The sequence below is a fragment of the Diadema antillarum genome, unplaced genomic scaffold (genome assembly GCF_040938485.1).
Source record: "Diadema antillarum isolate AM-2024a unplaced genomic scaffold, OU_Dant_1.0 scf00000196, whole genome shotgun sequence".
NCBI lineage: Eukaryota > Metazoa > Echinodermata > Echinoidea > Diadematoida > Diadematidae > Diadema > Diadema antillarum.
Window position 1 is genome coordinate 692,861 of NW_027271085.1, and position 26,826 is coordinate 719,686.

At 37.1% G+C, this 26,826-nt stretch overlaps 1 protein-coding gene across 1 annotated transcript in view; it reads left to right on the plus strand.

Moving 5' to 3' along the window:
- The window catches only part of LOC139723623 (C3 and PZP-like alpha-2-macroglobulin domain-containing protein 8), a 47,336-nt gene that overhangs the window by 8,845 nt on the left and 11,665 nt on the right, over nucleotides 1-26,826 (plus strand). The window contains exon 3 of the mRNA XM_071634852.1: nucleotides 22,150-22,338. Coding sequence (XP_071490953.1) covers nucleotides 22,150-22,338 — 189 coding nt within the window. The remainder of the gene's footprint in view (nucleotides 1-22,149; nucleotides 22,339-26,826) is intronic.

Below are 26,826 nucleotides of genomic sequence, written 5' to 3' on the forward strand. Positions count from 1 at the left end.
TTCAAATTTGAGACATTATAAACTGACCCCTTATTTTCTCCAAATATTAATTATATGTCAAACAAAATTCTTGAAACGTTTCAAGATAATCCTTTCGTCTTTCTCTGATTTATGCTGAATCAAGCATTTTCATGATTTTCCTTTTTTCAGAAGAATATCAAAAAATGAGTGTTTTTTTCTTAAAATCTCAATCCACTTATCACAATAACCCACATTTGTTGAAATTTGATGTGTCTATCAAATTGAGTATCTAAATATAAGAATGACCCAAGTCTTGGAAGAACATTTCGAGTAAAGTTAAAAAAAAACTTCATATCTTTGTTATTTGTCCAATGAGAGTATATTTAACTGTGATGGAAAAGCTACATTGTATATACAAATTAGAACACATATTATTATGACAATTAACATTTACATTGATTGTGGAGAGGCTATTTTGTATGATGGACTTGGGTCGTCCTTTGAATCATATGGACTTGGGTCGTTCTTTGATTCATATACATGATATTCTGCTATAGAGATGAGAGAAGGATGAGAGAGGGCGCTATAATATGAATGTAAGAATGACCCAATTCCTTCATTCTTACATTCATGACAGATTTAACTCATTTATTTCAGGTACTTCCTTGAGTAATGAGGATTTATCATTTATACATCAGATGAGTCCATGCATAAGCTACAATTTCCCATGTCAAACTGAATTTGGCCCAAACTTGGGTCGTTCTTATTTTCAGGTCTTCAATTCTATCTTTCAGATAACGGATTCAGTGAATATGGCGGCCATCTTGGACGCCATCTTGGATTTGGAGGCTTTCGCAGCAATTTTTTTTAAGGTAGACCAGTGAAATGTTGTTTGTTACAATAAAACCTTGAAAATAAGCATGGTCTACTTAGTTTGTAGAGGGCGGAGTGGAACTCACTCGATAAGTAAGCGAGTTTTGGGGATTTGGCCCTCCGGTTACAAGGGCTCAAAATGGGTTGTTTTGTTCAGATTCTTCCAAAAGCACCAAATTTGGCTCATAGGTCCCTTGTACTATAGTCTTTCGATTTTTGATGGGCGCCAAGACTAAAATCCCTTGGGGCCGCCATATTGGTAGAATCCAAAATGGCCGCCATCCCGGTTAAAGGTCAACTGCATTTGTGACCGTGCACCTCAAAACGAACATAAAGTCGCACACACTGATTTTGCGTGAGGACTGAAAATAACTGAAATGGGTCAACCTAGCGAACTTTTTCATATTTTCTGAAAGAAAGGGTCTTCTTTTACATTATGCTTAAATTTGGTGTCATACAACGGGCAGGAAAGTGTGTTTTTTAGCAGTTTATCTCAAACTTTTTTGGTAGAATAGTGTGATTAGGTGTGTCTTTAGAATCCCTTTTTCATTTCTGAGAAACCTTGTCCACACTCTTCACTTTCAACTGTAATAACTTTTGACGGGATAATGCTACTGCATTCAAAGTTGTCATTAATTATGGACAGAATGTGTTAATGAGGCATGTATAATTTCAGTTTAATCTGATAATCCCTTCATTGTTGTTACTCTGGTGGTTTACTTCCTTTTTTTGTCCCATTCATCGCACAGCCAGCACGGTTTGGTACAAGATTGAGCGCTTAAATAGACATTGTACTTCAGAGCCTCTTTTCTCAGTTCACACTTTTCCTGAGTTTGTGCTTTCTTTCCAATATTTTGATAGATTAAAAGAGTCAATTTGATGTGAGTGATACATCATTTTAAAGCTTAAAGTCTGCTCTTTCAGAATATGGTCTTAACTAGAAATTCATGTTTGACTTTTTGTCTGTTTTGAGGTGCAGGGTCACATTTATACACAAGGTGAGTCCATGCATAAACTACAATTTCCCATGTCAAACTGAATTTGGCCAAAAATTGGACTAGGGTCGTTCTTATATTCAGGTCTTCAATTGCCATAAGGTATAAAGTATCGCCCACTCTATTGGTAGTTAGTTGATGTTAATAGTTTACCAAAGCGATACATATCGGGTACACCAGAGTTATCCCCAGACAAGGCGAGATGCGCGTCGAACTTAGTGCTGACTTCAATTCATCTTGTTATCGTTTGCAATATATAGAAAGCACTCTATGAAATGTTGAAGAGCATATTAAGGGGAATCAAAAGTTCATTTGGCTGAGGTATCTAAAACAAGTTAAAACAAAGGGATCCTAATAAAAGTCGTGGCCTGTCAAGTTTGATAGGATCGCCTTTTTTATTTTGGATATCTCAGCCATTTCAAGGTCATTTTTTCTATCAAGTAAACATTGAATCCTTCCTGAAGTGACATTCTCTCTCATATTTCAGAAGAGATTTCTCATCATATCACCTAAAACTGTCATAAACCTGTATCCCCGCCTCAACCAGTACTGTGCCCGTCCCTTTAATGTGTAAATGAGATATCAGCCTTCCCCCCCCCCCAAAAAAAAAAAGAAGAAAGAAATGCATTGACAAAAATACCGGATATTTTACCTTTGCGTGTAAAAAGGTGGTAATCATATTATACACGAATTCACAATTGGTGGAGAGGAGAAAAATAATAACATACCGCACTGCGGCCGAAGTAATCATCCGTGCATGGACATTTTAGTAGAGAGGTTAAGACCTCAAAATCACGAGAATTGCGCAAAATTTGACTAAAGCATGAAACTTTCACCAGTGTTAGTACATACCATAAGATTTATTTTAAGATCGGGAGGTAAGTCTAATTAGACCTCTGATGACATCCAGAGGTCAATGAACTGTAGATATTAGAATATTGATGCTTGGAGACATTTGTGAATGATAGATGTGGTTATGCTGCACTAAACATGCATTTATACTGCAGATGATTTATTTTCTGATTCAACAGAGCGTTGAGAGGTGTTTACCTTTGACCTCTGATGACCTCCAGAGGTCAATAAACTTTAAATATCAGAATATCGATGTTTTGAGACATTCGTGAATGATATATGTGACCGTGCACCTCAAAGCGAACATAAAGTCGCACACACTGATTTTGCGTGAGGACTGAAAATAAGTGAAATGGGTCAACCTAGCCGAACTTGACTTTTTCTTATTTTCTGAAAGAGCGGGTCTTCTCTTACATTATGCTAAAATTTGGTATCATAAAACGGGCAGGAAAGTGTGTGTTTTTTTTAGCAGTTTATCTCGAACATTTTTGGTAGAATAGTGTGATTAGGTGTGTCTTTAGAATCCCTTTTTCATTTCTGAAAAACCTTGTCCACACTCTTCACTTTCAACTATAATAACTTTTAAAAGGATAGTGCTACTGCTTTGAAAGTTGGCATTAATTATGGACTGAATGTGTTAATGAGGCATGCTTAATTTCAGTTTAATCTGATAATCTCTTCATTGTTGTTACTCTGGTGGTTTACTTCCTGTTTTTTTGTCCCATTCATCGCACAGCCAGCACGGTTTGGTAAAGATTAAGCGCTTGAATAGACACTGTACTTCAGAGACTCTTTTCTCAGTTCACACTTTTCCAGAGTTTGTGCTTTCTTTCCAATATTTAGATAGGTTAGGAGAGTCCATTTGATTTGAGTTATACATCATTTTAAAGCTTGAAGTCTGCTCTTTCAGAATATGGTCTTAATTAAAAATTTATGTCTTGCGACTTTTTGTTTGTTTTGAGGTGCAGGGTCACATATGTGGTTTTATAATGCAATGAACATGCATCTGTCCTTCAGGGAAACCATTTTCTGACTCCACAGAGCATTGACAGGTTTATACCTTTGACCTCTGATGACCTTTAATGGTCAATGACCTCAAAATGTCATAATATTGATCTGTGATGCCATTGGTTAATGGTAAACATTGTTAAGATGTACAAAACAAGCATATCTGTCTTACAATGAAATTGTCGTCATATTCTAAAGAGCAGACAGGTTTCTACCTTTGACCTATGATGACCTTGACAGGTCAATGACCTCAGAATATCAGAATATTGAACTATGACATCATTGGTTGGTGATAAACATGTTAAAGATGTACAAAATAAGCATATCTGTTTTACAATGACATTGTCTTCATATTCCAAGGCACAGACGAGTTTCTGCCTTTTATCTCAGATGATCTTGAGAGGTCAATGACCTCAAAGTATCAGAATATTTTGGCATCATTAATGGTAAACATAATTTTGTTCTAGAGAGCATTCGTATGCCGTGCTTATTAATGAGCCATTACCTTTCACCTCCAACAATCACACAAGGTCAAAGACCTCCAATGAAATGCGATGATATTAATATTATATTGCGATAGTTACTAGTTTATTATTTAAAATGTAGGGCTTACAAACCATGCATTTCTGTTACCAAAAAGTGGCTACTCATTCCCCATAACTTTTCAGGTAATTATCTACATCGGGTATGTGCACAGAGCAAGGGGTGCCAATCTGTTTTCACGTGGGCGGGGGGGGGTGGGGCTTGAAAATATGTGTAAGCATAAGTCCATGGTGCAAAGGAGTGCAGCGGAGGGGGAGGGTGGGGTAGGGGATTGGATTTTTGCAGTTTTAGACCTGAAATCAGTGATTTAGTGCAGCTCTTGTTAAACGTGTGCGTCATCACTTATATGGAAGTTGATGGGGTGTGGGCGCATCTCACCCCCCCCCCCCAAGACAAAGTTTTTCAATTTTTAGAATCTGATGCGTACGTTTTGTGGATTATTTGGAAAATTATGGATCGCCAAAGTGTACCAAGTTTATAGGGATGGGAACCCAGCAAGGGCAGCGTTGGAGAGGGTAGGGTATTCTACTCCCTTTCGAGAGAGCTCTTGTATTTTGAGAAATGAGACTCAACGATCTGACACACATGCACTTTTGAAGGAATATCTCGAAATTTGTATCAGAGAGGTGTAGTAAGTCGGCCATCTATGGAGGGAGACCAATCGAGGGAAGGATGTGGGTGGAGATATCGCCCATATATTTTGGATAACTCGGCCATTTAAAAACCAATATTCATCAAATAAACGTTGAATTCCTCATGGAATTACATGCTCTTTCATATTTCATAAGAGGTTTCTCATTATCTCACTAAAATGTTAGAAACCTGAAATTAGGTCTCAACCAAAACTATGCGATCCCTTTAATGGGACATTTTAAAACAAGTACGACTTTGTACTAAACATTAGTGAATGGCAGGATTACAGATCTTTCTCTAATTCAGAATCGCCATTATTCTCTCTGTTACTTTCGAGCACTTTCTTTTTCGAGGCCTGAATGACAACTTGGCGGTTATACTTATAGTCGGGTTTTTTAACCCTCGATGTGACAATGTGTCATTTAAGTGCGCACAACTTTCAGAAGCAAAATTCTCGATTTTATCTTATTAGGACCAGATTAACTACTTCATGTTTAATGTAGTTGTGATGCACATGTCCAGAGGGTTTACCTTGAGTCGGCACACTACAAGCATATCCAGGTTCTCTTTTCTTAGCATGGGATATTTCCCAAACATGGCGCTGTCTTCACTGCGTATCAGCTTCGGCACCAAATTAACAGTCTCCCCGCTGGGAAGGGTCTGGTTTCCACATTGGTTAACACGGGGCAAATTACATAATATGGCCTGTCATCCGCCGAGATTCCATTAACTATTAAAGATAAAGCAATGGTGATTAAAACTAAACAAACATTACATCAATGATATTAAATTACGCAATATCCATTATTAAAATGTCAAATAAGCTCTCAAGGCATTTGTTTTTCTTGAAATGTAAATATTATTGTGCTGTAGTACCCTAAATGCGATTGATTAGTTGAATGAGTTAAACTGATGCATTTTCCAGCAGATAATCTAATTAATATTAACCTCCAAAAGACTGATTCATATGGTGGTGAGTTGGCTCAGTCGGCAGCGTGTCTTCCTCCAAAAGCGACCCGGGTTCGAACCTGAGTCTGGACTCAGCAATGTTGTGTGTTATCATACCATCATTTTTTTTAAGGTAGACTAGTGTAACGTTGTTTGTTACAATAAAAACTTGAAAATAAGCATGGTCTACTTAGTTTGTAGAGAGAGTGGAACTCACTCGGTAAGTAAGCGAGTTTTGGGGTTTGGCCCTCCGGTTATAAGGGCTCAAAATGGGTTGTTTGGTTCATATTCTTCCAAAAGCACCAAACTTGGCTCATAGGTCCCTTGTACCATAGTCTTTCGATTTTTGATGAGCGCTAAGACTAAAATCCCTTGGGGCCGCCATATTGATAGAATCCAATATGGCCACCATCCGGGTTAAAGGTCAACTGCAGTTAAAAATTGAAAATGCTGATTAATGTTTTGAATCCAGTGTGGAAGATTTTACGGGGTGAAAGAATGTGATTCTAAATATCATTTCTGCAATTCAAGGGCCCTGTTTCATAAAGTTGTTCGTAAAGTTACGAACGACTTACAATCGACTGCAATGTTGTGTGTTATCATACCAGCCCCTCTCGCATGAAAGAGGAAAAAACTCTCTGTCCCTCGGATAGGACATAACATGAAGGTCCTGTGTGTGAGACAGTCACAACTCATGCACGTATTAAAAACATCTCGCTTCATTCCCAATTGCAAAGAGCAGAGTGTTTATAACTCGGTGAAGGGGCCCTCACATTCAACTGGGCCCCAAGGATGATCAGCTTACCGTAGCTGATATGGGCCATCCTGCCATTTTCTTCTCGTTGGCCTTGTTTATGATCGGACGGATGGGCCTTGTGTTCTTGGTTTATTGGACTCATGGGCCTTATTTGTCTAGTGTCGAGCTAGTAGGTCTTTTTCCATAGTGTCAAGCTCATTAGCTGCATGATTCGTGGGCTGAATGGCTTATGGATTTTTATTTTCATTTATTTTGTTTTTGTTTTTGTTTGTCGCATGGAATATTTCGTTAACGAAATTAACATCTCGTGGACGAAATGTTCATTTAGTTACAAAATGTTGGCATTACCTTAAAAAACAATCATTTTATCGACGAAATGACTGATTTCGTAACGAAATATTCCATGCGAAACGACCTCCTTGTGCGTTTGTTTATGATGCAAGTTTTTGGGTGTATTGCACCCAATGCAAGTTCCATGGTCCGCAAGTGAAAATAGTATGCCCCTTTTCTTCCATGAGTAAGTGCTGTGAAAAAGCACCATCCCTGTTACTATGACAACAATGACAACGAAACATCAAATATATGTTAAAAAGTGTGTTTCAAATGTCTGCTTGAGCGTACATATTGAAAACTTTCGGTCATCTGCGAAGCCGCGCTTCCGCGCGAACGCTACAACATGAAAACGGGTCAAAAATCGACGCATTTTTCCACAAAATCTGCCATAACTTTTAAACTATTTAAGAAGCAAACTTGGGGCGCCCGGATTCTGAAAGTGGACACTTTAGGGATTATTTATGTGTATATATCTTTATTGTAACATTTGTAGCAATGACGCAAATTTGATCAGAAAAGTACCTTATGAGTAGAATTGTCTATGGCGAACAGTCCAAATTTGACGAATTTGAGCATATTTTGCCGTCTTGCAATTCTTCCAGACGGGATATCTCTAGAACGGAAGGTCGCACAAACTTGGGGCGCACGGTTTTAGAAAGTAGAGATTCTGCCCATTTTTGTGACATAAGAATCTTGTCCATTGGTTGAGCAGTCCTGACGTAAATTTGCAGTAAAGCTGGACTACCCATTCACAATTGCTGTCATAGGGAACGTGTACAATCCATACAGAACTATCACGTGACGAGACTACCAACGAAAATTTGAGCCGTTGACCTTCACTGTCTGCCGTTGTCAGTAGTGTGAATTCCTGTGATTTCAAGCTTTTGTTTCTCGCCAAATATCATTTTCAACGCAATATCCAGATACAGTTGAGTATATGAATATAAGAACAACCCAAGTCCATAGAAGACCATTTCGAGTAAACTAAAAAAAACTTCACATCTTTTTTGTTTGTCCAATAATATTCTATTTAACTGTGATGGGAAGGCAACATTGTATATACAAATTAGAACATATATTATTATGACAATTAACATTAACATTAATTGTGGAGCGGCCATTTTTGTGATGGACTTGGGTCGTTCTTTGATTCATATACATGATATTCTGCTATAGAGATGAGAGAAGGACGAGAGAGGGCGCTATAATATGACTGTAAGAATGACCCAAGTCCTTCATTCTTACATTCATATAAGATTTAACTCATTTTTTTCAGGCAGTTCCGGGGGTAATTAGGATTAATCATCTATACACAAGATGAGTCCATGCATTAACTACAATTTCCCATGTCAAACTGAATTTGGCCAAAAATTGGACTTGGGTCGTTCTTATATTCATATATTCAGTTGTATGTGAGACATTATCTAGATACATAGCAGCCTTATTGACAACATAACTGTTAAGTTTGGGATCAAAAACAACCAAATACATTCCACATTCCGTCTCATTTTTCGATGATGGCTCTAGTCGGACTGGTGCATTTCCTTGGGAGGTGGTAATAATGTAAGTAGTTGCAACGGTCGCCTGCCACATGCTGTCTGCAATCGGGTGCTTATATTCACGTGTTGTACACAGGTAATTAACTGAAATAATGTTGTAAAGGAATGATAAGGTCATAGACTATATCATATCAACTGTAGATTTAACCCGATTTCTGTCGCCTACACACACAACACACTAGGCGTGAAATTGTGTGAACATGATGTCCCTCCGCGCACGGTGCTGCAGGCCACCCCCATTAACATGTCGACTAGCCACGCGCCCCACACGCACTCACTTTCGCCAGCGTCTGCTACTAGGTGTTTCAAAAAACATTTCCCACTTTTGATTCTTAATAATTCAAAAACTATTATACAAATGATGCACAGGATAGAGTGCGTTAGTGTAGGCGTAGTGCACTCTCTGGTATTTACAATGTAGTGCAACATGTACTCGGCTTCGCCTCGTGCATGTTTCACAATTGTAAATACCCTCGAGTGCACTACGCCTACACTAACGCCACGAAATAATCCTGTGCATCATTTGTTTTATAAAATGGGTCGAAAATTCGAAAACTAACATCATTTTTCAGCGTTTTTCACGTACCTTTGTGGGTCAAGACGTCCGAAGATGTTCGTCCCAAACTTTTACGCACGTCGTACTCGCGGAAGTCCCGCACAGACAGTACAGTGTGTATAAGTATAATGGGGGGTAACCCCGGGACGCTCCGTATACAGTTACACACTGTGGGAGCGTCCTGAGTCAATAGAGTGCTATATCGGTAAGCTTGAAAAACATACACAGTCTGTCACAGATTTTCGCACCTCCGTAAGTTTCGAATATCACGAGGAAAAAACGTACTTTTATAGTATACATAAGATTCTTATCTAATTAATACCCTTCGTTCACCTTGTTCTTGTTCACACTGGTCCAATGATCTTGAAAAAACGTTTTTTTCACGGCCATATACGGGTCCGTAGTCCTAGCTCCCCATCCCATTCACCATTTTCGAAATCAGTATGCAGTACACTGCGCACGTAAATATTCATGTGCTGGCGGAGTCGCAATGCGTTTAGCCTTCTGACAAGGCCTGCGCGCGCGCACCCACCCAGAAAGCAACGCAATATACAGCGAGAGGGTTTGCCAACAGTATGATAAGGCCTTGCCACAAAGCTACACGACTTGACGGCCAGCGCATGCGCACAAATCTCAAATCCATTGACTGTATAAGATGTAGTTCTCCCGAGTTCCTCTCGACCGAGTCGCATTTAACTCATCAAACCGAGCAGAAAGGGACTATTGCCAGAACCAAAAGTTGAACGCAGTCAGTCTTCAACATTACATCTTCACCTGTAAGTCTTCATATTGCAGAATTTTTGCGATTTCATATTGATTTTTAGGCGCTATACTTCGCCTGTCATGATCATGTCTGCTACAATGCGCAGCCCCAACACTGCGTGTTGGGGCTGGTCGCAGTTAAATGGGGGGTTGGGTTTCCGGACACCCGCATGAAAACTTACTTATTTTACATAGAATATGCACCCTTTACCTTAAAGACTTGATATAGACTCCTCATATAGGCCTACTAGACAACATACTCTGAAAACGGCGTGAGAATTAACCTGCTAAATCGTTGGATTTGCTCTTCAAAGTGACTCCATGTACGCGTCCGGTCCCATAACGCTTGGTCTACTGTACTGTACAAAGTGTACGTATACTAGTACAGTATACGTACGTACGCCACATATGTTATGCACAAGGGAAGACAGGCCGGCCGGCCGGCAGCCCGAACTAGAAGTTGTTTACAGGATTGACAGCGCGTACGCGTATGCATGCAATTCATCAAAGGAGCCGCCGCGCGCACAGACGATCGGCAATCTACCATAGGATTACAGGCAGTGCAGTTGTACTGAAGTAAAGGAAGGAGGTGTGTCTCATTTCAGCGCTTCCTATTGGCTACATTCTTGAACCCATTTTATAAATATCAGATAACACTGTCATTGATATGAGTAATAGCTGAATAGTGTACAATTTGGTTGAAGATAGTTTAAATATGAAAGCATAAATAAGTTTCATGAAATTCATGATTAATTTCAAGGTTAGGTTCCAGACTTTGCTCTATTTTCAACCCTCTGTACAAAATTTCACTTTGCACAGGGGTCAATGGGTGTGTATGGGAGTGTGTGGTTAACACCCTCACAATGGTTCTGAACAATGGCCAGGGTTTGGAAGCTTCACTATTTATTCAGGAGAAATTCCACTATCACAACTAGTCTTTATTCAGCCTCTGGCGGTATCTGTGTAAAGTCAAACGGCTGTCGATACTGTCGTTGAGTCGCGACAGTGCTCTCCCTACTTCTGAAAAACAAAATTACAATGAATACCTTCTGTTCTATGGTAAACGTGGTGACAGGAAGTAAAGAAAATCAATTAGAGTATACACTTGTGTCTATGGAGCCTTAAATAAATCTACTGTGAAACAAATCGCCCCAATGATAAATGCTGCTGAACTCTTTACCAAAAATTATCTCTTTTTATCAAAAAAGCGAAAAAGTTGTCAGACTATTTAATTAGTAGACAGTTGTATTAAAATGAGGAACTTTAGATCATTTATGCTTATTTATATCCCAAATTTAGTGATATGTGAAGCAAAATTTGAAAATGATTGCCAGCTGGAATGAAATGTGGTGTTTACAAGCACTTTACTGTGCATGAATTCAGACTAGCAGTGCCCAGGGCAATCCACATGAATTATTGATTAAGCATTCATGTGCCAGGGAGCGCGAGACTGATGCCTAGTCAACAGGTGGTTCAGGCATGTCCATTGTTCAGGGCCATTGTCAGCACACACTCACATACACATTATTGGTTACTGTGCGAAGTTCAATTTTTGTACAGAGGGTTAAGATTTTACCAAAATCTGAAACCTTACTTCAAAATCAATCTTAGATTTAATGAAACTGATTTATGCTTTCACGTGCAAATTACCTTCAACCAAATTGTACACTATCCAGCTATTACTCATATCAATGACAGTTTTATCGGATGAATAGTTTTTGAACTATTAATGATCAAAAGTGGGAAATGTTTTTTGAAACACCTAGTACCTTGGATTTCCTGCGTGAATTAGGTCGAAAGTTTTCAATATGTTACGTGGTGTTCTGCTGCTTGTAGTCATATTTCCAGTAAATTCAAAGCATCAGTCATATCGTTAATATCACAGTAGTATAGTTGTCGTTATGGTAACATAGTGGCATGTGAAAATATCTTATGAGAAAAGAATCATTCGTCAAGATAAAGAGTAGGAAAATTTCAGTCTTCAGGATTATATGGTTTGGGCCGAATTAGCAAAGGAAAGTGAACTCGGCATTTCAAGTAGACTCTTATACGTAAAAGTCACGTTCATATCACATTTATAATGTATGAAACCCAAATGAAGCTGTCAACTCCTTTCCATGGACATCTGCAAACAAAGTACATACAACTCTTAATAAAATTTGTTATTTTTGTCGAATATAAACCTTAAAATCATTGTTGCCAGTCTATGTTCTTTATTTACACGATATACGGTACAGGACAGCACTGAGGTTCGCATTAATGTTCAAGATATCTCAAGCCTTGGTGGTATCGTAGAGGATACAGTTGAACTAGCATAACGTGCGTTAATTTTAAGCATGTATCATCACATAACGCTGATGCCGTTCTAATTCCGGAAGTTCATCATTACAGGTATAATATATTCCTTAAAGTATTCCAATGGAGGAGGTACACATGCTGCATTAATCAATTCTTTTTAAGGTTGATCAAATGAGGCCTTTTCTTGTCAATTGCAGCTATATTCAAAAGCTACGCGGCAACAACATTCGCATTCGTCATCTTTCATATTCATGATGATTTATCGGAGTGAAAGAGTGACTTCAGACCAAAACCTTTAATGTCAATAGCTTAGCCCATGACTCAATACAGTGCATGGAATGTGCATCGAATTTGTTGATTTACATAAGAGCTTTTGATAGAATACCATTGATAATAACACTCTTTTGTTTGAACGTGAATACATAAAAATAAGTAATTTATCAACCTCATATAATTACACGCATAGAAACAACGTTGCCTAATATCACAAAAGAATGTGGTGGCAAAAAAACAACAACACACGAATAAATAGCAACATATCCTTGAAATTCAGTGGTGTGAACGCCCCCCCCCCAAAAAAAAAACCCCAAAACAAAACAAAACAAAACAAAACAAAACAAAACAAAACAAACAAACAAACAAATAAAATAACCACCGCTATTGCCACATGCATGCCCCCACCATAGCATGGTTCTTCAAATAGATCTATTGTACGTCTTGACAATGTTAAAATGACAGTTTCACTTCATTGGCAGAAAACAAAAAGAAAAGAAAAACGTTATGTTTGTCACAGAAGGATAGTTAGCGTTTACTTTCGTTAACTTAGTTTCATTTTGACAGATTTCTAAATTTCTTTTTTTTTCAAATCTTCAGTTTTTTTCAAATAATCACAACTAAACATTTTTCATCAGTTCTCGTAATACTTTATAAGCTTCTTTCAAAATATGGCGAAAAAGGCGACATTTGAACATCTTTCCTTGACCTTTAAACCCATAGCCAAAAAAAAAACCCAAACGAACAGAATCATTGTGCAGTAACGCATGCGTAGTTATAACTGCTTTTATGAAGTTTATATAATGAGTTATCTACAATGTCTAGGGAAGATGTATATTTTCAGAATCATACTAGCATTTCGGCATATTTAATATATCTTTTATTGTTGACCTTTAACCCCATGACCTCAAAATCCCCCAAAATAATCATTGTCTGGCATTACATGCATATACACTACATTTCGTTATAGTACTTTGAGCCATTTCCAGGAGGTGGAGTAAAAAAATAAAACGTTAGTATTTTCACTTGACCTTTGACCTTTGACCTTCCCCTTGACCAAAAACTTTGCCCTGAGAAACTATATTGCGTAACGAATATATACACTGATTTCAAACAAAAATGCCTTCCTGCAATACATAGATATGGGGGAAATACAGAAACTTCGAGAATTTGACCGTGGCCTTTGACGTCGGTCACTCATACGAATTCTCATTAAGATACCTCAAGCTGTTTCAAGTAACGCTGTCTGGTAAAATTCATTACAAATGTTTGTAAATTTGCATGGCTTGTTTAATACTTTTTGCACGCATCCACATCTGGACCAATATACTTAACACTGAATGTTTCACCTCATTTTGATCTTCATCGTAAGGTACGGTATATTTTTGTCTGTCATCTTTTTTGCATAACAAAAAAAGAAAGAAAAAAAGATGCACAATACACAAAATAAATAGTTGGGAAAAACTGAACAGGTGAAAAAGGAAACAGATTTATTTATAGCATATCACATGTCATAAATGCTGAAGATACATAATAGATAACTTTGTCATTGAAACTAACGGCATTATGATTCAAACGGTACCAATGCAATTTCCTTTCTCAACCAAATTAGAAAGTTTTCGTGCATTTTATGCATTGTGCATAGATGCATGCTGTGTGATATATGCCGCTCTCATTCAGTAACATAATTATACGAGCTACTACTTCAGTAGAAAGGAGCGATTGATATTCAGATGTACGTGTAAATGTGTTTTAGATGCAAAATAACAGCAAAACCACGGGAAAACAAGCTAAAACGTGAAAGTATCAAAATCAGGAGGATTTTTGTGGGAACACGTTTTATTGCATCGACACGTTTTACCAATTGTTCGTATAAAATATACTTTGGTAGCAGAGGGATATTGGTGTGTGATGTTCTATTACCCGAAAATGTACCTGTGATGTATTCAGGCTGTTAATGATAGCAAAATAGGCATTTCATTATGCTGCGCACAACAGCTACAGATTATATTCTAAATATTATTTCCGCATTGTGCACGTAAGAGAACAAAGAGAAAACAAACGAAAGTTCAAAGCTCATGATATGTTAACCCTAATACAAAGTCAACAAAAGAGTAAAATAAAAGTCATTGATTGTCAAAACACATTCAGACATGAATGATGGGATAAACCATGCAGCATATTACTATCTGCGCAAGGATAATCAAAACTAATCAGGAACATGGCAAATATATTAATTCTATTCAAAATCATTACAACTGTAAATGAGCAAATTTAGGCGTTCGTCTCACCTAAACCAAGTAGCAGGAAGGCAGCTGCTTAAACTAATGACATGGTTTTCTCCATTTCTGAGGAAGAGAGTGGCGCTTCACCTGAAGTCTGTGGAAAAACTTGTAAACTTGCTGAATGTGTTGAATCTTGTTGACGTCCAATTGCTCCTAACGGTTTGGCAAAGAGCCCTTGGGCGCGGTAACCAATGATTGAGCAAGATAAACGTAGGGCCCACATACCATTATTATGACATTGACGCGCGCGAACATTGTGCCTTTTTTTTCTCTCCGTATGTTCATATGTGGAAAATGAATGTCTTGACCATATTTGCTTTAAACAATGATAATCAAATGTTTCTCTTCTTTACCCTTTCTCTCTGACGGCCCACTGGAATATACACATATCACAAAGGCACAAAGCCTTATTTTAAAGTGATAAAACTCTCGTCCTCTTTTTCACATGCAATAATGTAAATAATGTGTTCAGTTGATCATACTCTTACTAAGCACAGTGGCGGTAATAACGGAGATGTCCCATTGGTATATATATATATATATATATATATATATGTGTGTGTTTATGTGTGTGTGTGTGTTTGTGTGTGCATATGTGTGTACGTATGCCAGCTAAACATTGTTGGCCGAACGGAAGTCTGAAATTAAAGATGAATTTTATCATTTGTTGTTATTTTTGGCCAGAACTTGTTTTTTTCCGGGCCACCAGAATTTCATATTCTTTATGACTTTCGTGGTCCGAACAGGCCAGCAGAAAACGAGAGGGAGAGAGAGAGAGAGAGAGAGTGAGGAAGTATCAATGTCTCCTAACATGATATGCAATAATCGGCTATAAATAATCATTCAAGGCAGAAAGGTTGCCAATCAGTCGTCTGTTATGATAAACCAAACAGGAATAGTGACGATTCAGTGAAGATGAATAGCAAAGTATTGTGAATGTTAATGACTTGGAAATAAAACCAAATGCTTATACTATGTTTGCCTGACACGTATTAAATCATTAAAGCAAAAAATGACTAGAACATGATTGTATAGCATTAGTGAAGTCATTCCGAAGATCTTGACTTCTAGTGTCGTACAAAATTTGTTCGCCGTTAATAACTAGGATTTGTGGGGTGAAAATTGCAAACAAATCACCTCTCCGAAATGACCTGTTCGGAGATGGAGTTAATAACACTCTTTTCGCGCGTCAACGTCAGAGTAATTACACTGTATGTAGGCTTATACGCATCTCGTGCTATAAATAATGGGATCGCGCCCACAGAAGATTTGCAAACGTTTACTAGCATTTTGGCGCTCTCAAGATTCCAACGCATACAATAGTTTTGTCCGCCTACTTCAGTCAGAAATGGAGAAAACTCTCGCAAAAGTTCTACCAGCTGCCCTTCTGATACAGAGTCTGGGTGAGTCAAATGACGGATTTTAATTTTGTACGTTAGCAATAGTTTGAAGCGTATTTAACATTTTTTTTTTTCTGATCAATTCTGGTTTTTCTCACATATCAAATAAACGGGTTGTTGTTTATCCCACCATTTATGTTTGAAAGTACTCTAAAACAATCAGTTTCTTTTAATGCCTCTTTGATTTTGCTTTCATAACATCATAACAGGCGCATAAAATCTCACACATTTCCCCCCTTCTTTTTTTATTTTTTAGTGCAATGACGGAATTAAAATCAAACAGGTTAAATCATTCGATACTGCTTTGGGTAAAATACGTTTCTTGTTAGTATTTACGTGCAGTCCAAATATATTAATGTGCCGGATTTGCACGAATAGATCATTGTTCATCATTATCTCTGGGCTGCCAATGAAAAAACAAAAACAAAAAACAAAAAAAATAGCAATCCGTATCTAAACAACAATACCGTGTGTGTGCAAGTTTAATGCAAGAAATCTTGTTCATACAAAAAAGAAAACATTACAAAGATTTCATGCTTTTGTTTGGTTGGGTTTAGTTTTCTTCTGAAACACTCTCTAAAAATCAAATGTTACTACTAAAGATCAATCATTCTGAAGTCTGTAAATAACATCACTTTAACTAGCTGTGGAATATTTCTACAGCACAACTTTACAATACTCAAAGAATAAACTTACATTTATTTATGACGTTGAAAATGGAACATGCATTGGAGGTTTTCGAACTATAATTTTTCAGGTTCTATGACAACGTTTTTTTAGCAGGTGTCATTTAAGACATACGTTTCGTAACAGTCATGAACAAAACAACATCATATTTGTTTCTTCTTCACCTTTACAGATTTTTCTAATCCTTCGGTGTGTGTGTGTGTGCGCGTGTGAAATTATCAGAAGTATTACAGATACATGGCAAGTTGTCACATCGCGACATGAAGATTAATTGAAGTATAACATTCCTTAAAAAACAATGTTCCTGTCTGGGGCTTATTTATTTAAGTAAGATTTTAAACTAGCAATGCAAATTGACTATTTTATCATTGTTTCTTTTTCGTTTTTGCATGATTTAAGGATGTTTCGTTAGTAATCTTCATATACACCAACGTTATCATTTTGATACATTGTGTCCTTTCTCTTGTAGACCACTGAAGATTCAATAAAGGTTGACATTTTTGGTCAATACACTTTTGTGTGCTTCTATAGATAACATTGTGAGAGATAATGATTGTATTAAAGGGGGTGGCTAGTAACTAATCAGTGGGAATCAGTGGGAATGCTGGGGGATGATTGTTCCAATCCTTGTGGGATTCATTTAAGAGTACATTATATATCTATTGTTGTGTGATAATTATTTGCCTCAGAATGGTCTCATATTCGAGTATTGTGCAGTTTAATAATTCAAGAAAAGAGCCTGATGTTTGGATAAAAAATGACCATAAAATAGTCATTCTTTACCATACACATAACAATTTTTACCCACAACCTTCCCATACTCTTTAAATATGCATGTTTTTCCCAATTTCAATGATTTGTGGCTGGATTATTTTTTTTTCATCACATTTTATCTTCTAATGACTTTGTGTATTTTCTTAGAGGGGCATTCCAGATTCCAATTTCACATCGTGTAGTACATAAATTAACAGCTCACTGTATATATTTGTGGAATTTATTGTGATCCTTGAGCGGAGAAGCAATAATTTGAAATGTATAAAAAAAGAATCTTAAAATCAACCGCAGGTGTCCTTTGATAATAATGATAATAATAATATATATATATATTTTTTTTTTTTTTTTTTTGGGGGGGGGGATACAAACTCCAAATTTTATTGTCCGAGAATGGAAATTCTTTTTACCCAATTGATCGTGGGCCCGGCAGCCACTGAGCAGCGCCAGATCGACGTTGCCCTAACCTTTTCAACTGTTGAACGGCAAACAAGGTAGCAGCAACTCCCATCTTTTAACGTCTTTTGGTATGACGCGGCCGGGGTTTGAACCCACGACCTCCCGATTGTGAGGGCAGCCGCTCTACTCACTGAGCCAACACATCGGTGCATTATTCTTGTCAAACATAATGTTATGCTTTTGATGATAATCTCCGGCATTTCTACTACATGTAGATTTGCGTATACTGTATCTTTTACGGCATTTGTTGAGTAAGGTTTAGATATGTATAAAATGATACCGGCTTGTTCTCATTTTGTATCATCCAGAAAAAAAAAATAATGTTGCCTTCGAAAAAGAATCATTTACCAGTTTTCAAGTATACGTTCGCTAATACATTGAAATATTACTCAATCACTTTCTTCAACTATCTTTTTGTTGCAATCTTATTTCTTTTTTGTGAAGAAGGAATTCAGAAATCATCTCATATTCATCAAATCAATCATCAAAACACAAGTTCGCTTTTTAGCAGCCCCTCAATTTCCATTTCCATGAAGTTCTTTTAAGAACCAATATGTATTGTTATGTTCCAATATATGTAACCATGTCAAAGTGTATTACCTGTGTTTGATTGGAAGTGAAAAAAAAACCATTCATGTGAACATGCATGTGTGAAAAAAAACACACTACCTGTGAGCAAGAAAGCAATGTGTTCGTCATTTTTTAAACGTAATTCTAGTACCATGAATCTGCTGTCAAAACAAATAAAATCATATTAAAAGTGATTATACATATTGTACTATAAATCATACCTAAATGAATAACTGTTTCGTTTGCTGCTCATTTGTATCAATGAAATAGTTTGTACAATAACATGACAAGAAAATGATGTATATGACCATTTTTAAGTTTTATGAGTTGGTGACACGATTTTACCATCATATACCAGTAATAATTTTAACTTGTATAATGAGAGTTACATGCTACCATTAACATTTAATATAAAATTTGGGATGGCATTCTTACAGTAAGAGAATAGATACAATTTAAACTGTAACGATGGTCTCGCTGTAGATTTATGGAAAATTAATACCTATTTGAATGTAATAGTGAGGTATTTCAATGCCACCAAGTCTTGTTTTGTGCAGAGCATTTTATAATGTCATTGATGTGCTTCGTGAATCCCATGTATGTGCATCCTCACACCGACATTAATCACTGGAATGTATGTTATTACAGATAAATAGATATATTTTTTGGAAGAGTTATTGCCCTTACAACTGAAGAGTTTGTTCGCAAAAACCGATTTTGAAGTACGGTGTCTGTCATAAAGTACAATACAGTACAGTAATACCTTTAAAATGACATGATGGTCACTACATACAAAGGTACATTTTTGAAGTTATGGTCAAAAGAAGCAAATATACATTTATTATTCTCTTTATTTTTCTTGACCTTTAATCGCAAATATCACCATTTTGCAAATATGGACTTATCGGTTTTTGCGAACAAACTCTTCAACTGTTTGTAGATGGGCATGAAAAGGAGTTGTTTTCTCTTCAGTTGTTTGCTTGCGGGCAACGGCTCCATACGATTTAAACATTTGATAAGAACGTGACCTGAGCACTTAAGCTGTTAAGCGCAACCTCCTAAAATTAGACACAACCATATAAACAGACCTCTGATCTCTGATAGTTTCTTTTTTTCCTAAGAATTGACACGTTTCTCATAAAATATTTTTATGTTAGTATGTTACCATACCAACAAGTGTAGTACTATGATATATATTACATGATTTGGCTATAAATTGACCAGGACATGTCTGCAAGCAACAGAACACTACGCAATTTTACATCCAGAGAGGTAATTTCGTAACAAAAACATTACATATTTTACCATTATTTTGTTGCTCCAGTGTAATATTTTCATATCAAAAGGACTGGTGCATTTTCATATAATTACTTCATGAGAAAAAAAGGGCCTACTTAGCGTGCTGAGGATTAGAGTAACTCGGAAATTATATTACGCGCGAAGACACTTCTAGGCGACCATCATGCTCACCTATTGCATGGCCGGCGGAACCGGGGGGGGGGGGGGGGGGGGGGGGGGGGACCTGAAAGTGGAATGAGAACGATGAGCTGAAGATCCTTGTTTATTTGTTTGTTTATTTTTTTCTTTTGCTTGTTAGCTCGTGAAACCAACAAGTCCCCCACCCACTTTTGGAAACGTTTCCCCAGTCGGCGGAGCATTGAAAAAGAACCAGTATTAATTCTGTTTTAGAATACCGTAAACAAAAATAAACAACCAAAGCGAAAAAAAAGAGAACATGCTGATCTGATATCATACAAGTTGTGTATTCCAAACACGATTAAATTCAAATTTCATTTTTACATGTATAAATGGCTTTAAAATGAGTAACCTTCCCCGATCTAAATACAGTACTCTCCGCATAATCGGGTAGGCTCGAGCAGAGCGTTTCTTACCCGATTAAGCGGAGTACCCGATTAACAGAAGAACACGTCTCCCTCACAATAATTGACACACACAATGATATGTAAGTACATGCCTTTTACACTGCACCAAACACCTACACTGTATGCTTAACACGCGTGCTTGCACGGCACATTATACATACCTTACTTTCTCAGTCACGAACAATAATTTACACTCTTTTTATGGACAGATAAATCTTCAGAAAACTTTGTCGTTTGTCTATAGACTCTTCGCTAACATGCAGGCGTTTTCCGAAATGAACACATCTCTTTGCGTATACACTAGTCACGTAGAACGTCGGTTACTTTTCGAGAAGTGACCGGGGAAAAGCAAAATTATGGAGCTGGTGCACGGCCTGATTTTCGTTGCAAGCTTCTCGTATTGTGAATGTTGCTGCGGAGCAAGGGATGAGCGCAAGTGTGTTCAATTCCTGTCTATGCAGTTGTGAGTGCCAGCTACATGTGTAATGTTCGTTTAGGTGTGCCAAGTCGGTATATACTGGTACATATGTTTTCATGTTTAATCACTCCCAAAGTGATCGGTCTTCTCTGCAAATTGAGCAGAGAATGCGATTAGCCGAGGAAAATTTGACATTCCTAATTTCCTAAAGTATTATTTCTGAGATGAAATGTGGGTAGAAATTAGATTAGAAGACAATTATTTACCCGTTTATGCGGAGAGGCAACCCGATTATCAGGTAGTTTTGATGTGCATCGGAACTGATTTTGAATTTACTACCCAATTTTACCCGTTTAAGCGATACCCGATTACGCGGAGAGTACTGTAGTGTAAAAATAGTGAATGACAGGTTTATTGATAAGAAGCGCTGGAAAGCAAATATCGCCTGAATGTTACGCACCGTCGGAAAAGTACATTCTGTCATACTTTTCCTATTCGACAAAAGATCAACTGTGTTTTCCTTTTTTTTGTGTGTGTGTGTCTTGTTCTCTTCTTTTTCTTTCGAAATGAATCAACTCTGAATCTCGTGAACTTCATTTATTTACTACATGAGTGCTACAATCACGGTAAATTTTGAAAGTAAGTATGAGGTATTCTGTTGTCATCTATACTAGTAAATAAATAAAGAATTCATATACTATTGGGATTGTGGCCAATCATGAACATTCGTTACATAAATAATTTGATCATAAATACGTTCCCCACACCAAGAAGAGGAAGGAGAAAAAACAAACAAACTGTGATTTAATTGAAAGTCTTTCGAAGATTCGAAAATGTAACGATTAAATTCCATAATGGCAAGGATGAAAGTCGTAGAAGTAATGATATAGTAAATATTATATGAAAATATCATTTTTTTAAAGTGGATAAGGAAAGTACGAAATACATATGTAAAACTACAGTTAGGAGGTCGTTAGAAATAAAGAGTGCATGCTTTTTGAATGTATTAGAACATCACACTAAACATTCAAGGAGAACAAGATTGTGTATGAAAAACAACAACTGCACGACATAAAACACATAGAAAGTCATTCGTAAATGACAAACCCCAACGTTGTGTGTATGTTCCAAGGGATTTATACCGAAGGAGAGTGGAATGACGAAAATTCGTGAAAGTTTGTATAAACACCGTATCCATTCGAATTTTCAATATAGAGTAAATTCTAATAAGTCTCTATCATGTATCCTTGGCGGCATAGTATCTTCATAATATCCTAATCTGTTTCACCTTTAGTCTTCAACTCCTATTTCTTTATGTTTAAAAGTTTATGGAATCTCGGCGGATGACAAGCCACATGGAATTTGCCCAGTGTCAATCAAATGTGGAAGTCAGACCCTTCCAAGCGGGGAGATCGTCAATTTGGTGCCAAAGCTGATACGCATTGAAGACAGCGCCATATTGCGGAAATACCCCACGCTGAAAGGAAAACCTGGATACGTTTGTACTATCGAAGGTGAGCCCGCTGCTCATCCGCAGCACAATGACATTAAACATACAGACAAACATTTTAATTGGGCAGTCTTGTATGATAGGGTTATAACAAAGAACGGTAATCATCGTGAAATGTTTTTCACGCAGGTATTTGTACACTTAAATGTACACTTAGAAATTATATAACTAAATTGTAAATATTTATTTATTCGTTAATATACAAATTATGTCAGTGAATAAAAACTTACACTTTTTATGCCTCTGCCACAAAGTGGTGCCAGAGGCATTATGTTTTCAGGTTGTCCGTCCGACTTGTCATACTAATATTTTGCCAATTTTGTGAAAATGTAATCACACATTGTCCACATGTACCATAGACCTATTGGGAGAATCATGCATTATGGCGGAGGCATACCAGTCGCCTTAGCGACATTTCTAGTTTAGTTATCATTCAATTTGCCAACGCTCACTGCATTGTATTTAAAGTGCACTTATTTCCACCTTTAATATCTATTTCAGTACGTGATTGTGAATTTCTTGTACATTGCAATAGTATGAACGTTTTCATCTGTAAACTGAAACTCTACTAGAATAGGACGCATGTAATAATTATAGACAAATATGCAGAGTACTTAGTGTATTCATATTATATTTTGTTAAGAAGATGTAGCTAGTTAATTTGTATTTAATGTCTATATTAAAGGATATGTGATGTTGACACTGACGCGTTCTATACATTTTGTGGCCGGCGACAACAGTTAAAGGCAAAAGTCGGGAATTTTGAAAATTCATTTTTCATCGAATCACCTTGCCCATTTCCTAAGCTTTACATTGATATAAAACACTTGTATTCTTCGGTACTGTAAGTGGTCATATAAAGCAAAATATAATTCACTTTTTGATTTGTTAGCCTGACAAAATTGCGAGAAAACGGGCTTTGAAGATTCCCCTCATGCTCCAGCGGCGATGCGAGGTGAGAATAACCCATCCGTACGATGGTGCCAATCGAGATTAACCTCCGCCTCTAGCAATCACAGCGGCTTCTGATTGGCTCAGTGAGAGAGTCAAATATCCCGGGCGGGCACCTTTTACGGAACTCAGCGTATGGAGCCGAATGCACAATGCGTTGCGCTCGGGTTTGTTTATCAGTACGCCTTTCAAGATGGCGGATACGATACTTACAAGCTTCTGGTTACGTGTGTATGGTGCACGTATTATTCATTGGCATCCACACACTGTGCCTGTGTGTATACGTCACGGGAGCGGGTATAAGATAGCACATTCGTATCCACATCTTTACAAATCACGTTTTTATAGCGCCGTTGATTTGTCTTGAAAATTTCGTCATTGGGACCCTTTACTGACACTGGTATCTATTGTAGCAACAACAGTGGAGCATGCATGTGTGGAAAAACATTTCCGACACGCTGCGAGGCGTATCTCCGAAAGCCGAACTATGTAAATGTGTGCGACGCATCAGCCAATCGCACGCGAGATGCCGCTCCGTAGCAACACTGGGCATTGTGACGCGCCGTTCGAAAGAAGATCGAAACTGACGAGTGCGATCCAATATAGGGTGTTTAAAATTCCATTTTCGGTAGGAAAAACTTAGTGTTATGCTGTGAAATTTAGTGTAGATGTAGAAAACATATCAAAGATTCAAATCCTGCAAAAACCCAAAATCAACAAAAATAATGGTCAAAATCTTTGTACCGCGCCTAGGAGGGAATTTGCTCTTGCGACTTTTGCCTGAAACCGTTGTCGCGGGTCACATTTTATGAATGTATATAAACATATATATGATATATATGAAATATTATGTTTATAAAGATCAATTAGATACATATATTTATGTTTATTTTTCATTGTCGACCCTAAGGAAGATGTATGTATTCGTCGAAAATTTGGTCTGAATAAATATCACTGTTGTACTGTCAAAATGCATTACCACTCTACTTCGTGATCTTTTATATGTATATATAATGATCGTGCATCACAAAACGATCACAAAGTCGCACACACTGATTTTGCATGAGGACCTAAAATAAGTGAAATGGGTCAACCAAGCCGATCTTGACTTTTCATATTTTTGGAAAGAGCAAGTCTTCTTTTACATTGTGCTAAAATTTCGGGTCATAAAACGGGCGGGAAAGTGTGTTTTTTTCGCAGTTTATCTCGAACATTTTTGGTTGAATACTGTCATTGGGTGTGTCTTTAGAGTCCCTTTTTCATTTCTGAAAAACCTTGTACACACTCTTCACTTTCAACTCTAATAACTTTTGAAAGGATAGTGCTACCGCTTTGAAAATTGGCATTGATTACGGACAGAATGTTTTAATAAGGCATCTTTAATTCCATTTTAATCTGATAATCCCTTCATTGTTTTTATTCGGATGGTTTACTTCCTGTTTTTTGTCCCATTCATCGCACAGCCAGCACGGTTTGGTAGATTAAGCGCTTGAATAGACACTGTACTTCAGATCCTCTTTTCTCAGTTCCCACTTTTCCTGAGTTTGTGCTTTCTTTCCAATATTTGAAGAGTTTGTCCGCAAAAACTGATAAGTCAATTTTTGAAGATTTTGAAGTACGGTCTTTGTCATTATAGTACAAAATAATACATTTTCAATGATATATTGGTCGCTACATATAAAGGTACATTTTTGAAGTTATGGTCAAAAGAAGCAAAATTTTTCTTGACCTTTAATCGCAAATATCTCCATTTGGCAAATATGGACTTATCGGTTTTTGCGAGCACACTCTTCATTTAGATAGGTTAGGAGAGTCCATTTGATTTGAGTTATACCTCATTTTAAAGCTTAGAGTATGCTCTTTCAGAATTATGGTCTTAACTAGAAATTCCAGTCTGGCGACTTTTTGTTTGTTTTGTGGTGCAGGGTCACATATATATATATATATATATATATATATATACATGTAAATATCATATACATTTATTGTGTAAGATGAGAAATTACAGTAGCATTGATATTTTCCTCAGTACCATTATAAGGTATTCAGAGTTCTGACTATTGAAACATGCGAATATGGCTCAGTAAAATATTTTGAAGACGATAATTTTAGATTTCTATCGAAATGATTCACTTGGCAACTCCTACCAACCCCCTAACATTTTTACAAAGTTACAAGTACTAAAATAATCACATGAAAGAAAGACAGTCGTACAGTCAAATAAATTTTTTTAAAAAAATGTTAAAAGTATGGATAACACCTCGTGAAGTGCTGATTAGAAAAAAGAACAGAAAAGAAAAATGACGAAGAACCAAACAGTCACTTGTGCGGGGGGAAAAAATGCTTGTTCCATATTACATGGAACAGTGTCTATGCTGAATAACAAGGAGGTCATGAACGGGGAATGCTGATTAATTTTCATATGTTTGTGTTAATTCTATTTTTCATTTCCTCCCTAATTTCCAATATCTCGTATTTTTGTCTTCTTCCTGTATGCTCCGTCATCAAAGCCTGCCTTTCGGCACCTTGTCATAACGGCGGAATATGCAAAGAAACGGACACCGGCTATCAGTGCTCATGTACGGATGATTACTTCGGACCCGAATGCGGTATGTTTGCGGTCTTCCTTACTACTTACGTCCACCAATAAAATACAGTTGTGTGACCTCTCTCTCTTTGCAACCCAAGAACAACAACAACAAAACACACACACACACACACACACACACACACACACACACACACACAAAACAAACAAGACCCCTCCCCAAAAAAGACAAAAAAATGAACAAATACCTCCAACAAACAAAATAAACTAACAAACAAACAAAACAAACGAACGAAAAAATGACTACTCAGGTAGGAGGAACGGTTCACTGACGCCGGACCTGGAACCGCTCGCGAAAAGTACGAAAATGAGAATAAGTCAAAATGATTATTTATAGAAACCCGTCTATATTCGGCACACGAGTAGTACGCCAAAAATCTTTACAACAACAATAAAATTCTGTCTCCCTCCCTCTCCCTCTCTGCTATGTCTGTCTATGTCTCTCTCTATCTATATCTCTATGGACTGCATTTATGCATATTCATAAATAGATTCATTGCAAAATGAGTTCATTCTATCCCCCCCCCCCAAAAAAAAAAAACATTTTTATTTGTGTAGTATTGTATGTTATCTGTTGTTAATATTGAACATATATGTGACACTGCACCTCAAAACAAACAAAAAGTCGCCAGACATGAATTTTTAGTTAAGACCATATTCTGAAAAAGCAGACTTTAAGCTTTAAAATGATGTATAACTCAAATAAAATGGACTCTCCTAACATACCTAAATATTGGAAAGAAAGCACAAACTCAGGAAAAGTGTGAACTGAGAAAAGAGGCTCTGAAGTACAGTGTGTATTCAAGCGCTTAATCTTTACCAAGCCGTACTGGCTGTGCAATGAATGGGACAAAAGACAGGAAGTAAACCACCAGAATAACAACAATGAAGGGATTATCAGATTAAACTGAAATTAAGCATGCCTCATTAACA